The 13,130-nt window shown below is 44.7% G+C and overlaps 4 protein-coding genes across 21 annotated transcripts; 2 read left to right on the top strand and 2 right to left on the bottom strand.

Moving 5' to 3' along the window:
- The first annotated feature begins 1,365 nt into the window (after nucleotides 1-1,365).
- Nucleotides 1,366-6,339, top strand: LOC6617126 (protein spaetzle). 17 transcript variants are annotated; one of them, XM_032723455.1, is made up of 8 exons: nucleotides 1,366-2,249; nucleotides 3,867-3,992; nucleotides 4,149-4,226; nucleotides 4,435-4,590; nucleotides 4,654-4,711; nucleotides 4,856-5,210; nucleotides 5,278-5,506; nucleotides 5,977-6,339. In XM_032723455.1, exons 1-7 carry the CDS (start codon nucleotides 2,187-2,189, stop codon nucleotides 5,453-5,455), a joined length of 1,014 nt encoding a protein of 337 aa, XP_032579346.1. In that variant the 5' UTR covers nucleotides 1,366-2,186; the 3' UTR covers nucleotides 5,456-5,506; nucleotides 5,977-6,339. The 17 variants fall into 17 exon arrangements, with proteins under 17 accessions (XP_032579346.1, XP_032579343.1, XP_032579344.1 ...); XM_032723453.1 differs by having other exon boundaries at nucleotides 1,367-2,249; nucleotides 4,829-5,210; XM_032723452.1 differs by having other exon boundaries at nucleotides 4,435-4,711.
- Nucleotides 5,497-5,882, bottom strand: LOC6617125. Its single transcript, XM_032723470.1, has one exon. The coding sequence runs from the start codon at nucleotides 5,737-5,739 to the stop codon at nucleotides 5,611-5,613; it is 129 nt and encodes a 42-aa protein (XP_032579361.1). The 5' UTR covers nucleotides 5,740-5,882; the 3' UTR covers nucleotides 5,497-5,610.
- A 1,020-nt stretch (nucleotides 6,340-7,359) lies between the features above and the next one.
- Nucleotides 7,360-13,079, top strand: LOC6617124 (endothelin-converting enzyme homolog). Of its 2 annotated transcripts, XM_032723448.1 has the most exons (9): nucleotides 7,362-7,976; nucleotides 9,687-9,846; nucleotides 9,903-9,997; nucleotides 10,062-10,635; nucleotides 10,698-10,980; nucleotides 11,041-11,872; nucleotides 12,105-12,153; nucleotides 12,313-12,511; nucleotides 12,593-13,079. In XM_032723448.1, exons 1-9 carry the CDS (start codon nucleotides 7,865-7,867, stop codon nucleotides 12,935-12,937), a joined length of 2,649 nt encoding a protein of 882 aa, XP_032579339.1. In that variant the 5' UTR covers nucleotides 7,362-7,864; the 3' UTR covers nucleotides 12,938-13,079. The 2 variants fall into 2 exon arrangements, with proteins under 2 accessions (XP_032579341.1, XP_032579339.1); XM_032723450.1 differs by lacking the exons at nucleotides 12,313-12,511; nucleotides 12,593-13,079 and adding an exon at nucleotides 12,209-12,268 and having other exon boundaries at nucleotides 7,360-7,976.
- Nucleotides 8,238-9,139, bottom strand: LOC116801799. Its single transcript, XM_032723469.1, has one exon. The coding sequence runs from the start codon at nucleotides 9,012-9,014 to the stop codon at nucleotides 8,463-8,465; it is 552 nt and encodes a 183-aa protein (XP_032579360.1). The 5' UTR covers nucleotides 9,015-9,139; the 3' UTR covers nucleotides 8,238-8,462.
- Nucleotides 13,080-13,130: the final 51 nt, after the last annotated feature.

Raw genomic sequence — 13,130 nt, 5'->3', positions numbered from 1 at the left:
AGCGATCCATTCATGCAGGACTGCGTCAGATGTCGCTTACATGGCGATTACTTGCAGTGTGCGAGTTTAAGATCCGGTTTTTTATCCGCCGTTCTCGGAAATACCAATTGAGTCAGCACCATATCTTTCCCAGCGCCCCAGCACGCTCCAAGGCGGCGACTGGCTGGCTAATTTAAGCGATTCGGATCTGCGGCTCCCATGACGCGTGCGCCAACGGAACTGACGTGTGCGGCACCCGTTCGGAATATCAAATGTGTTAGAGATATTAGATGGGCTCCAACCTGGGGATAGTTTCATTGGTGGTGGTGCGGAGCAGAGCAGGTGTGCTCCGCGAGCTTTGAAGCCGAGCTTTGGCCCGGCACCACTTTTACTTTCAGCAGCAACAGATGTTGGCCGGCAAAAGGTCAACTTGGTCGACTGTGAGAAGCCCTACACTTGGCTAACATGGGTTTAGCCCGACAGAGAAGGTGGTAATCAACACCCACTGGCCACAAAGTTTGTTTCAGCTCGGGGAAATTCCTAGATTTTCGGGCTACGTATAAACTTTGTTTCTGGATTTTGAATAAAAGTGATAATTCAAACGCGGGTTCTTTTAGTATACCTAATAAATACCTAATAAAAAATAATAATCTTTAATCGCGGATGTCAAACAACAAGCGCACAGATAATGATTAATTATTAAAATGGGTCGATGAAAAGGCCAAATTTGTACATCCATATGTATGTATTTATTAAGTAAATTTTTCATTGCTTTCAATGCTGTCTTTTTTCAAACGCAAACTTAATCATCCAAATTCAGTTTTGATTGTCTTCCGCAGATAACAAAGCTCTGACTTTTACGCTATTCGTAATATTTTGTTTTTTTCACAAATTTTGTGATAACGAAGCTCATTTTTGGTGTAAAATGCCACACTCAAACGATATGTACATTTTATACACAACTTTAAGGGAACTATGCTGAGATTAGGATGAATGAAATGTTTTCAATGGAAAAGTTCTGGAAAGTATTTTGGAGCTTATGTAATATAATGGTATAATTGAGGGTTGTATAACTTTTGGTTTACATTTCGATATTACTCATAAAGCAACAGTGATTTATATTTGGTTCAACCACTAATATAAACCTTCTTAAAGTTTATCGTGAAGCAGGCGCAATTAGTAGCACCGCTCCGAGTCAGCTGTGATAAAATCGCTGTCCGCTCGCCCAGACGTCCCGCTCTCTCTACCAATCCCGCTTCCGCCGCCGCCGCCCGGCGACTCGCTAGCGCTCAGCGCCCGCTCTCGCTCGCACTCTCGCAAGCTAGCTTAAAGCTGCACTTAAGCACCGAGCAATTGTTTGGCGGAGCAGCCGAGCTCCACTTTTCATTTCAGTTACCTCCCAGACGTGCGCTCTCGCTGTCGTGTGTTCTCGATCACGAGAAATCGAAATCGCAATCGCTGTCGAAATCGAGCTTGGTTAATGCTTAACACTCTGCATGCCCGGGAGATATGGTGAAACTCTCGATCTGATCGGAAAATCCCAGCGCGCGTCGCTATAAACACACCCAAGATCGGTGGCAGATGGTATCGGGTTTGAGGTCCATAAAAGCGCATTCTTCTCGCGCTTTTCGTGTCACTCAAAGCCGGCGCACAGAGCCGAAAAGTTCAAGACCCACAGATCCTGCGATCAGCTAACTTGGACAACCCAAGACAAATCGGTTATAAACAATATCAATATCGCGGCATTTCATCAGATCAACCAAATCGAAGCGAGCCGAAAACGGTTCCACTAAAGCGGCGAGAGCGAAACTAAAGTGAAAAGCAAACCGACTAATTGAAGTGTCTGTCTGTGTCTCGCAAACGTGCAAAGGAAACAAACAAAACGGAATAGCCAACATATCACACCGAGCCACCGCCGCACAAAATATTTATAAATAAATAGCAGGCAACAGTAACAACAGCTACCAATATAAAGGCCCGGCATTAACATTTAGTCGTGCCAGTTTGTTTATTTTTTATATACGCAAAGCCCATAAAAAGATCACTAAAAACAACATAACAAAGTTGTAGAAATAAGAAAATTTTTATAAGGCGCCACCGATTCGCCAATCACCTGCTATATACTATTACTACTCCGACGCAGACGTTCGCCGTCCCCAGAATCTATATAGTTATAAACCAATTGATTAAACCAGAGATCGAGTATAATGACGCCCATGTGGATATCGCTTTTCAAAGTCCTGCTGCTGCTGTCCGCCTTCGTGGGCATGGTGAGAAGTTTTACGAATTTCAAAACAGTCGAACCTCCATAAGGGAAACTTGCAAAAAAATATTTAAATAAACAGTAATTTATTCCAAAGCTATATAATCCGATGAAAGGATAAAGTGTCCTTAAGCTAGCAAATTCGTCGTCTTCTTAAGTCCAGAACTCAAGATCTTAATACTCCAGAACTTGATTTCTTGTTTGTTTGAAACGAGCGCACCCGCTTGTTCCAGTTATGAAAGTTCGACTGTATTTCTGTTTTTCTGTTCCGTGTTAATCTATGCTTAACATAACTGTCATTTCATTGCAATTTATTTCGGGCTATGGGCTTTTTAGCTATTAAGATTTATTTTAGATTTTCCGTTGTTGTTCTAGCAGTTCCATTAGCCGAAGGGCAGTTTCAAGTTTAAATTTAGCCAGAGGAGACTGGAAAACCTGTTCGCATTGCCAGCGGCAGGTTATGTGCAATTTTCATTCTCTATATGATAAATGCACATCATAGGCATTACAATAATATTAATTGACACAAACAATGCCAGACATTCTGCACACGACTTTGGATGTAATTTACTGCCGGACAAATAATATGATCATCTCTGTGAGAAAAGCAATTAGACCGTAATAGTGATGGCGTCGAATGTTAGAAAATCCGTTTGAAAAGCGCCCGAGAACTTTTGTCTTTCCGGTTTTTCGCGAATTCCGCATGGAACCGGTTCTAAAGATCGCTTTCAGTTCTAACTAAGTTCCAATGGGTTCACGGAAAACCTAAAACTGTGATGGAAAAACGATCCAATGTTTGCCTTAGTTGACTCTACGCCAAACACTGATGAACGCGTTTAAAAAAAGGTTGATTGCTAATTGATTGTCGGGCTTGGGAAAAAACATTTCCGAGAAATCGCAAAAGTTCTCAGGCAATCAAGTTTAGATGGGTTATGGGTTGGCACCTAAAAGCGGGTTTTCTACGTGCTCGTCGAGACCCAATTTTAATTTGGGTAAATTCTGTTGACGATTCCATGGACTCCATTCGAGAAATTAAGCATAATAAAAAGTCTTAACAAGATTAGGGGTTTATTATCAAGGCTTATATATGCCACAGCATATACATATGTATATACCCTACAAATATTTTAGAGAGTAGCACTCAAAGTGCTGATAAGTCTAAAGACTCGCCAAGCTATCTGGATATTTCGGGTCCTCGGATTATCAGCTATATATTTAACATTCCGGTTGGATTATGTTTATTTTTATTCAGGATCGGCTTGATTTAGATTTGTCAATTATTCCAGTCTTCACTACTTGCGCTGATAACAAAATTATTTGTCATCTGTCCCTCTTCCGATCTTAATGTGCTAAGCCAGAGGCAACGCTCGCGTGGATTATCAACTCTGATTTTGGGCTCTGGCTGTTGTTATATGTATATAGGGTTCGGGTCCTAACTCAACGGAACTATAGAATGGGAATGGCGAGAGAAAACTGCGCTTGCCCGGAAAACAGCTGTTCAAACATTTCGAATACGCAAATGTAGTGCCCGACAATAGAGAGAGAGAGAAGTCTGGGAATATATACTCCGTTGTCTTGGCAATGTTGATGAACCGCAAACAAAACTCTCACCTGTATCTTTCAGATAGTTTATATCAAAATCGTAATAACGAAGCGAGACGAGGCCGAGGTGAGGGCAGCGAAAACAGAGGCCCTTTTGGCTATCATGAACAATGGCGAACCCCGAGAGTCAGCATCTTATCACTTACAGGTGTGAGCACAGTGTCCCCGAGTGTCCCGAAACTGACCCAGTTGTATCGTTATGCTTAATACCTTAATAGCTTGTTGTGTTTGTGGTGTGGTCAAAACTTCTGAACCGAGACTAAAGTCATTGTCTTGTCTTTTTATTTCGCCATTTTTGCTACAGTACGAGCCCAAGGAATATGATGGTATCATCAAAGAGATTTTTACAGTAAACAATGATAAGGGAGTTGTCCTCTTTAATGTAAGTGTATGCATAGGCAAATGCATGATTTCTTTGTAAAATTCATGTTTTATGTGAAAACGCGCTGCTTTCTTATAACTACTCTTCGCCCTATATTGCATCCCCATTTCACTGCTCATTTGGTTTCTTATTGGGTTGTGTGTTGTCTTTGTGCTTCCTTTTTTGCCATTTGGCTAAAGACTAACGCGAGTTAATTCTACCCGTACAGACGACCGCGGACAGTGCACCCTTCATGCCCATACCCACCCAGCACGACGATCTGCCCCAGAAACAGAATCAGAAACAGAATCAGTCCCCGATACCTGAAACGAACCGCCATTACCATCAGTATCACAGCCTGATCCAACCAGATCAGTACTTCAAAGTGCAGCGCTCCCCGAATGGAAAGCTGAATCTGGTCTTTAACGATACGTTCGTATCTTTGCAGAGGACGGACACGGAGGTGCAATCCGAACAGCCGACACCCCCCCGACATCCATCGGATAGTAAGTACTAAGTATATTAGCTCAGTTACATTCGATACCCGAACATGCCTTACAACTAACTACTAAATCGATCCCATACTCACTGGCCAACTGCCTTTGGCGCTTGCCTAATTTTAGCCTTTGTCTTCCCCGATTCCCCCATAGCCAAGTATCGGCCACCACAATCCCCACCGCGTTCGCTGAGGAATGACACCAAGGAGCGTAATCCCTGCGCCAAGGATGAAAGCCAACACCTTAGGAACTTCTGCACGAATGTGGACGACTACCCGGACCTTTCAGGCCTCACACAGAAGCTGAAAAACAACTTTGCCAAGTTCTTTAGCAACGATCTTCAGCCCACGGATGTGAGCTCTCGCGTTGGTGGCTCAGACGAGCGATTCCTTTGCAGGAGCATCAGGAAGCTGGTGTACCCAAAGAAGGGCATGCGGGCGGACGACACCTGGCAGTTCATTGTCAATAACGATGAGTACAAACAGGCCATCCAGATCGAGGAGTGCGAGTAAGTTATACATTGAACCTATGATATATTCCATCAGCCTTGCTAATTGCCAAACCTTCACTTCCAGAGGAGCGGACCAACCCTGTGACTTCGCCGCCAACTTTCCGCAGAGCTACAATCCCATCTGCAAGCAGCACTACACACAGCAGACCCTGGCCAGCATCACGAGCGATGGCGAAGTGGACGTGGTGCAGCATTCCTTCAAGATCCCCTCCTGCTGCAAGTGCGCGTTGAAGACTGGCTAATTCTGGAAATTGGGATTCTCCAGTCGATGGCTGCGACAATGTGATATTGAGGTGAGGCCACGATTTATTCGTACATTAAATTTGAAAAATAGGTACAGAACAGAAACGACTGACTACCAATAAGTAGAGGATTTCAATGAACCCATGAGAACGCTTCACTTGACCAACTTGCGCAGGGTCCAGCCGACGGCGTAGAATCCCACCAGCTTCAGGGCCATTCCCTTGCTTTCAGCCTTCACCAAATGTTTAAACTTGTTCTCGAAATTGCCAACGACGCGATCCATCGGAATGAGATTGTGTAATATCTGCAATTCAGTAGTTTGGAAAATAGGTTCGAATGCGGATTTTCGAACTGTGCTTTATCAAGTATTGTACTTTAATTAAAGAATAATGTATCTTGTGATTCGAAGAGTCAAACTTTTCAGACTGAGACTACAACGCTAAATAAATACACAGCTTCAGTGACATTATTTCCTTGTTAACTAGACCAAATATATGAATTGTATATCTTCTCTTTGCAGCATGAAGTTTCACCCACCACAGAATGGCAGGCCAAACTGATCAGGGGTCGTTGATTTATTCTATAATCTGCTGAATCCACACATAGACTAATGTGCATATTAATTTAGAGCTTTAAGCCGAGTCACTGTAACCACATTCGTGTCATATATTAATTTTTGGCTTCCTCGTCTAATGCCTAAGCTAGAAATGCAAGTAATTAGTCCTAGAATACAAACAAAACAAAACACAAAAAAAAGACAGATAGAAAAAACGATTTGAAAAATGTATGTTAAAAAAAGATAATGTATTATAAATGTATGCAAGTACATGCCAGCAAAGTAAAGTTCTTTGAACCCATCAGCGAGTACCTGGTGGACAATTTATTTGCTTATTAACAATAATTCGGTTCGCCCCGCTGCGCAAACCAATTACACCCTAGTGAGTGTAAACACATTCCCCCAAAGGGGTGGCTTTCACCGGCAAAAGGATAACATGCATCGCCTTCGGCTTCCTGGCGCTGGAGTTTCCAACTGACAGCGGGGCGTATGCGCGATGTGTCTTGAGGTGCTGGCGCTGGCACATGTGGAAATCAATAGTATTTATCGATTCCCACAAACAATAAACTATGTCAAAGTTAGGCCGAACAATGCGAATGCTTGTGGATTCGTTGTGGGCGGGCAAAGTGCCGCAATTTAATTACTATTATTAGGTATCCTTTCCCGTTTGGCCAAATCCAGTGTCGTGCCCTGGTCGATTGGGCATTGGCCAGGGTCATCAATCATGCACTTCCCCAACAGCCACACACACCCGCGTCCATATCAATTAGCAACTATCCATATATCTCCGACCGCCGATTTTATACATGTATACTCGTAGAGTTTGGGTTGCCCTTTGTAATGTACTTTTCCTCATTACGCCACTGGCTCCGTTGCGCGGATTGTGGTCACTTGGCGTCCCTTCGTGTTCTGTTCTGATTCACTGTGGAAATACACTGGAACTTGTATCCGAAGGCTGCATACCTCAGATTAGTACCCTAATCACTTAGCAATACTAGCCAGATTCCACGACAAAGGTGCACGTTTAATACATAATCACAGTCGGCGTTTACACATTTGTATTTTAAGTACGCCTGCATTATCGCTGCTAATTACTTTTAAATCATTTGTTAAGTAATGCTGTATATTAGCTACAAACCATTTCACGAAACGGAGCGACCCCAGCCTTGATGGATACAATGGAACTATAAACAAGGATATGGACAACATGCAGGACAGTCAGACAGTGTCGGCGTTTCTGGGTGGGAATGGAGATGGGCTAGTGGGTCGCATTGGTGGCACGTAATTGCCGCAGCACATTTGCAGGGCCGAAGGAGTTAATGGGGGTTGCCTGATTTGTTTGTTGGTAGTACAATTGCCACTGCCAGCCAGTCAGCCAGCCAGCGGTGTTGTTGTTATTCGGTTGCTGGCTCGTTGGTATAAATACGTTCTGTTGACGACGCCTGGGCTCCAATACGCCGGTAGTCGCTGCTTTAGACCAGTCACCCGCTGCACTGGCTCCACTTCGAGTCGATTTTTCCAGAGTTCTAGCTCCAGCTCTCGTTTCGGCCCCACATAATGCCAAATTATGCAACAGCCTACTGTTGGCAGTAGCGGTGAAAAAAGGCAAACATTCCGGCTAATGAGCAAACGATAAAACCGATAAACCGTTTCCACTTGGTCGCCAACTATTCCCTGCGTCAGCGCAACATGTGGGCGCTGTGACGTGTATTCGGATAAGGCTCATCACCCGGCGGCTCATTGATATGCCCCGAAGTGTCTAGGAAAATCACCGGCAGACTGCGTTAAAAGAGCAGAAAAATCACACGCAATATGCAATAATCAGGGGCTTTCCACTGGACTGACTCATGACATGACTATGGAGGATCGCAATCGCATCTGGACCACGGGCAACATTAATCATGGCTTCTTTGGCGACAATCTGCAGCAGCAGCCGTTGCCCCTGCAGAGACTGCAGACACCAGGTAAGTGCCTTTTGTTGTAGGAATTAAGAGATTATATGAACATATGTTAGTAAGGACTTTATTTGAAATAACTTTTGCCCGTTGCAACAAGATAGATTCACCTTGAAATTAAATTTTCGAAATCTTGTGCAGTGATGTTAGGAACAGCATTCTTGGCAACAACTACTAGTTAAAAAAGCCAATTAGCAAAAGGTGACTTTCAGTCTTGTTTTAATGTATAACTAAAAATCTGTTTTAGATTACTTGTAAAAATTTGTTAACTCACTTTAGGATTTTCCTTTATTGCTAAATGCATTCGTTACTAAATGAGTCATGTTCGTTTTTTAAACGTATGTGGATGTTCATATACATATCGAGTGTAATAAGCTAATTTATGGTACTTGAATCTGCCTAATAACCAATTTAAATCGTCAACCGCAAATCCGTATGTCATGGAACTCAGAAAATGACTAATCCGATTTACAATGTGTGACGCGTAGATGCAATCTACCGGAACCAACCATCGTAAATCGATCCGAAACTTTTGTTTCTTATAGTGGCTAGCCATTTAAAGGCCCATTTGGGAGTTCCGAGCATTGCGGCTTTACTCGTATCCTCATCGTCAATGGGTTGAAGGGTTGCGATATCGTCATCTGTTGCATATTCGGAATTTGCCACGCTGATTCCGTCCTCTTCTGACTGATCCACAGCATTAACGGTATCATCTTCTTCTGGGAGAGAATCGGATGTTTTGGACTTTCGAATCCTTTTTGATTTTACCGTCACCTCTTGGTTAATTCTCTGATTGATCCTAGCCAGTTTTGTGAACAGCATAATGCGATCGTGCATGATGAAACCGACCACCATTAGAGCCACCACCATGAAGACCAAGCAGTCTATAAGGCTCGAAATCATTCTATAGGGTCTACCAATCCTGGCCTCGAAACTGGCAGCCTCCTTGAAGATCTCAATGGTATTGTACACATCGTCGGCCATGCCAAAGAGATTTGTCTCTATTTGAGATGTATTGAACATCAGCACGGATAGAGAACGAAACATTTGTAATGGGTTATTTTTTTATTATTTTGGAATTTTGTTTTTTTTACAATTATGTGCTACCTAACGATTATATCTGACAAAGGACGAAAAGCTATAATACCCTCCGTTCTAAAAGTGTGCAAACATGTAAATGACCGGGATTAGGTGTTTGAACAGATAAGCCTTTACTGTCCCTATTTTCTATGCAAATTTGAGATCGGTTCGTGGGGCTTAATGGGCTTTAATATTTTAAAATGGGTTAAACTGCTGCCGGACACGCGAAATGTTTTGGGGCCGTTGAACCGGACGTTGTCACCAGTTTCAAACGCTTGTTGTCTTCGACTTGGAGTGTATGCAGGTCCGCATTCGCAGGACGTTGCCAGTGACAGGTGTATGCATTAGCCAGGCGATTAGGGACACCCCCAGGAATGGGATCACCCGCCCTATGACGACAGAGACAGCAAAATGCGCCAGATCAAGATAACGGGGTATACACGAACATTGAAAAGCGGTATGGGTGTTGGGGGTACAAACACAATTGACAACGTTCGACTAATTAGTGTTAATAAAACGTATCTTTGTGTATCTGCCATCGATTGAAATCCATTTCTCAAATCTAATTGAGCTTGGCCAGAGACCAATTAGTACTCAGTGTGGGCATTGTAATCAAAGATTGTTGAAACCCAATTACAGGTAACCTCAGCCTTCTTTCGGCACCGATTCGAGCCAATGGCAGTGGCAATGGAAACGCAACTGCCAATGGACATGGACAGAATTCGGCCACGGAGAGTGCGAATGGAAAGCAGCTGCCATACGAGCCCATACCCCCAAACTTAATTGGCATACAATCCAAGTAAGTGTCTCCCCTCATAGTTATTAACCATTTGCTAAACTTCTAATGGTCCCAAGGTTTCGTCGGAGTTATTACCACAAAGTGGTGCTTGGCGGACTGCTGGCCCTTGTAGTCATTCTGCTGATAGCAATCATAGTCGTAAGCCTAGGCCGTACGTATTATTAAATACTATTAGTACAAATAAAAATAAAAGTCACTCTTATGCTATATCCCAGTTAAGAAATCCAGCTCGATTTGCCGTAGCAAGGAGTGCATCCGCACAGCGGCCAGCCTCATCTATGCGATGGACGAGCAGACTGATCCCTGCGAGGACTTTTACCAATTCACCTGCGGCAGGTGGGCCAACGAGCATCCGCGTCCGGATTCGGTGACCTCGAACGATTGGTTCCGGGAGCGTCAGGCGCACATAATGCGGGTGGTCCGCGAGTTCCTCCGCTCGAATATCACCAAATCGGAACCGGAAGCTGTGGGAAAGGCCAAAACTATGTACAGAGCTTGCATGGATACCAAGTTGCTGGACAAGCGGGATTTGGAGCCGCTGATTAACTATCTGCTGCGTTTTGGACTACCCGTTCTGCCCTCTGCCTTGAATCTAACCCTGGGAACTGGTTCCAAATATGCCACAGAGGCAGCCAATGTCAAATACAACTGGCTGCAGACCATTGTTTCCATTAAGCAACACCTCACCATGGACCTCATCATAGGATTCGATGTCTTTCCGGACCCTTTCAACCGCACCATCAACCGCATTGCCCTGGGAACTCCAGAGACTGATTCGGCGTTTCCCTTGTGAGTAACAATAATGGCTTATGAATAAGTTCGATTTATAAAGTAACTTGAATAACTTTTAGCAACAACGACGACTCCCACAAAATGCTCCGTAAGATCCATCGCAAGACCATTTTTATGCAGAACAGCGATGATGAGGACGACAGCGAGGAGGACCGGGAGAGCGAGGAGGAGGAGGCAGCCAAGCAGACCAGCACGGGAATGACAGCCTATCTGCACTACGTCCGGAAAGTGATCGAAAAGTATCTGCTCTACTTGGATCCGAATGTTAACCAGGAGGAGGCCACTCTGGGCATCACAGAGTTGGTCAAACAGGGCGTTCGAGTAGCAAGGAAGGTGCATGAGGTAGGTATAAAGGCACACCTTTATATAATTTAATTAAACAATATTTCATAAATTATTAAGTTGAAAGAGGAGGCCGAAAACATGACCAAGCCGTCGAAGAACCCGGCAGATGACATTGTCTACATCACCCTGCAGGATCTGCAGAACCAAACTGACAAGAACATAGCACCCAAGACACTGCCCATCTGGGTTAGTTACATGGAATTGATTCTAAAGGGAACCCGCCACGCCGGCAATATCCAAATGACCCAGAATCTGACAATAATAACCAGCCAGGCGGACATCACGTATCTGCAGAACATTGTGGAGTATCTCGACGACATTCCAGCCTCCCACATCGAATCATACCTGTTTTTGAGCACCATCGAGGAGCTGGTCCTGCACACATCGAGTTCGATGCGATTGCTCCACTCGGAGTACATGCGGGTGGCCATTGGAACAGAGGGTAGCACGCCTAGATCCCTCTACTGCGCCAATGGAGTAAACAGCTTACTTGGAATGGCAGTGAGCTATGTCCTGGCCGACGCTGACTTTACCAAGGAAAAGCTGCCTAAAGTTGAGCGGATGCTGAGTGATATACGACGCTCCTTCGATCGCCTGGTGAAGTCCACCTCGTGGATGGATGCGGCTACCAAGCGGAAGACCATTCAAAAGTCAGCTGAGATGAAAAGCTTTATAGGATTTCCCCCTTGGCTGCGAAATGGCAGCGTGTTAAATGCCTATTACGAGGGGGCGGAGGTGAATGCCAGCACCCACCTGGAGAACCTCATGGTCTTCGTCCACTGGCAGATGATGAACAAACTAAACGAAATGGATAAGCCGGAGCCCATTGGCTGGGCCACTTCCCCTTCGAATGTGAATGCGTTTCATACGTTTCAATCGAATGCAATCAGTAAGTGCACTTTAAGAAAATCCCACTGAAAGTTTAGAAAACCATTGAATACATTTTCACAATTATACAAAGTTTTTGCTTGAATTGGCTTTTGTTTACTAAGTCTGACCACAGAGTAATGTAAATAAATCAAGATAGTTTGACGACTTTCTGAAGTTCAGTGGTGCTGTGAATGAGTATGGACAACACTTACTTGTGGAGTGCCTAATTCTGACACTATCTTCTTTTGCAGCTGTGCCCATTGCCATTCTGCAATACCCGTTTTACGACCTTGGTCTAGAGTAAGTTCGCCCAGGAATAGCACTAAGCACTAAAAACCGAGCACTGACCACACAGATAGCCGAGCAAACAGACTCCCAGGCACGTACCCGCACCCGCACCTAGCACTAATCCCCTCCTGGAATGGCCCTAACCCGTGTGTTGGTCTGTGTCTTCGGCAGGGCGCTCAATTACGGCTCGATTGGAACTATCCTGGGCCACGAACTCACACATGGCTTCGACGACAGCGGCCGGAGATTCGACCGCGCAGGGAACATGGTCGAGTGGTGGTCAAATAGGACCATCGACGAGTATGTCAATCGTACCGAGTGCTTTGTGGAACAATATAGCCGCTACCACCTCGCGGACATTGATGAATATGTGAGTACATGTGGCAATTTATAGGGAAACGTTGCTTATGAATAATTTAAATTTTTCGTAATATATAATTCCTGATTTCAGATTGATGGCGAACTGACGCTGGGCGAGAATATCGCAGACAACGGCGGAATGCGGGAGGCCTTCTACGCGTACCGCCTCTACGTGAAGGAAGTTGGCCGCGAGCGTTCCAAGTTGCCCGGCTTGGAGCACTATTCCCACGAGCAGCTCTTCTTCATCTCGTTTGGGAATCTGTGGTGTGAGACCTACACGCCGGCAGCATCGCGATACGCGCTCAGTGATTCCCATTGCCCGGGACAGATGCGTTTGCGGGGAGTGCTCTCGAACTCGGAGGAGTTTGCCAGGACCTTCAAATGCGCCCGAGGAACGCCCATGAATCCCGACCAGCCCAAGTGTCGCATTTGGTAGTGGGAGTGCTCGACGAATAAGCAATTGCAACAGGAACAGTGAAGTGATTTTTCTACCCGTTTGTACTTAAGCTAGCCATATGATTAGATCAAATATACAGGTGTCTTTTGCACGGTTCTGGATGCTGGCGCAATAAACTTAATGGTGAAACGCTTCTCAATCGAAACCCTCCGAGCTCGCAGCTCATAAGTAG

Source organism: Drosophila sechellia, chromosome 3R (genome assembly GCF_004382195.2).
Source record: "Drosophila sechellia strain sech25 chromosome 3R, ASM438219v1, whole genome shotgun sequence".
In the NCBI taxonomy this organism is placed as follows: Eukaryota; Metazoa; Arthropoda; class Insecta; order Diptera; family Drosophilidae; genus Drosophila; species Drosophila sechellia.
The sequence above is the reverse complement of the archived record's forward strand: the minus strand, read 5'-3'. Positions and strand labels throughout refer to the sequence as shown.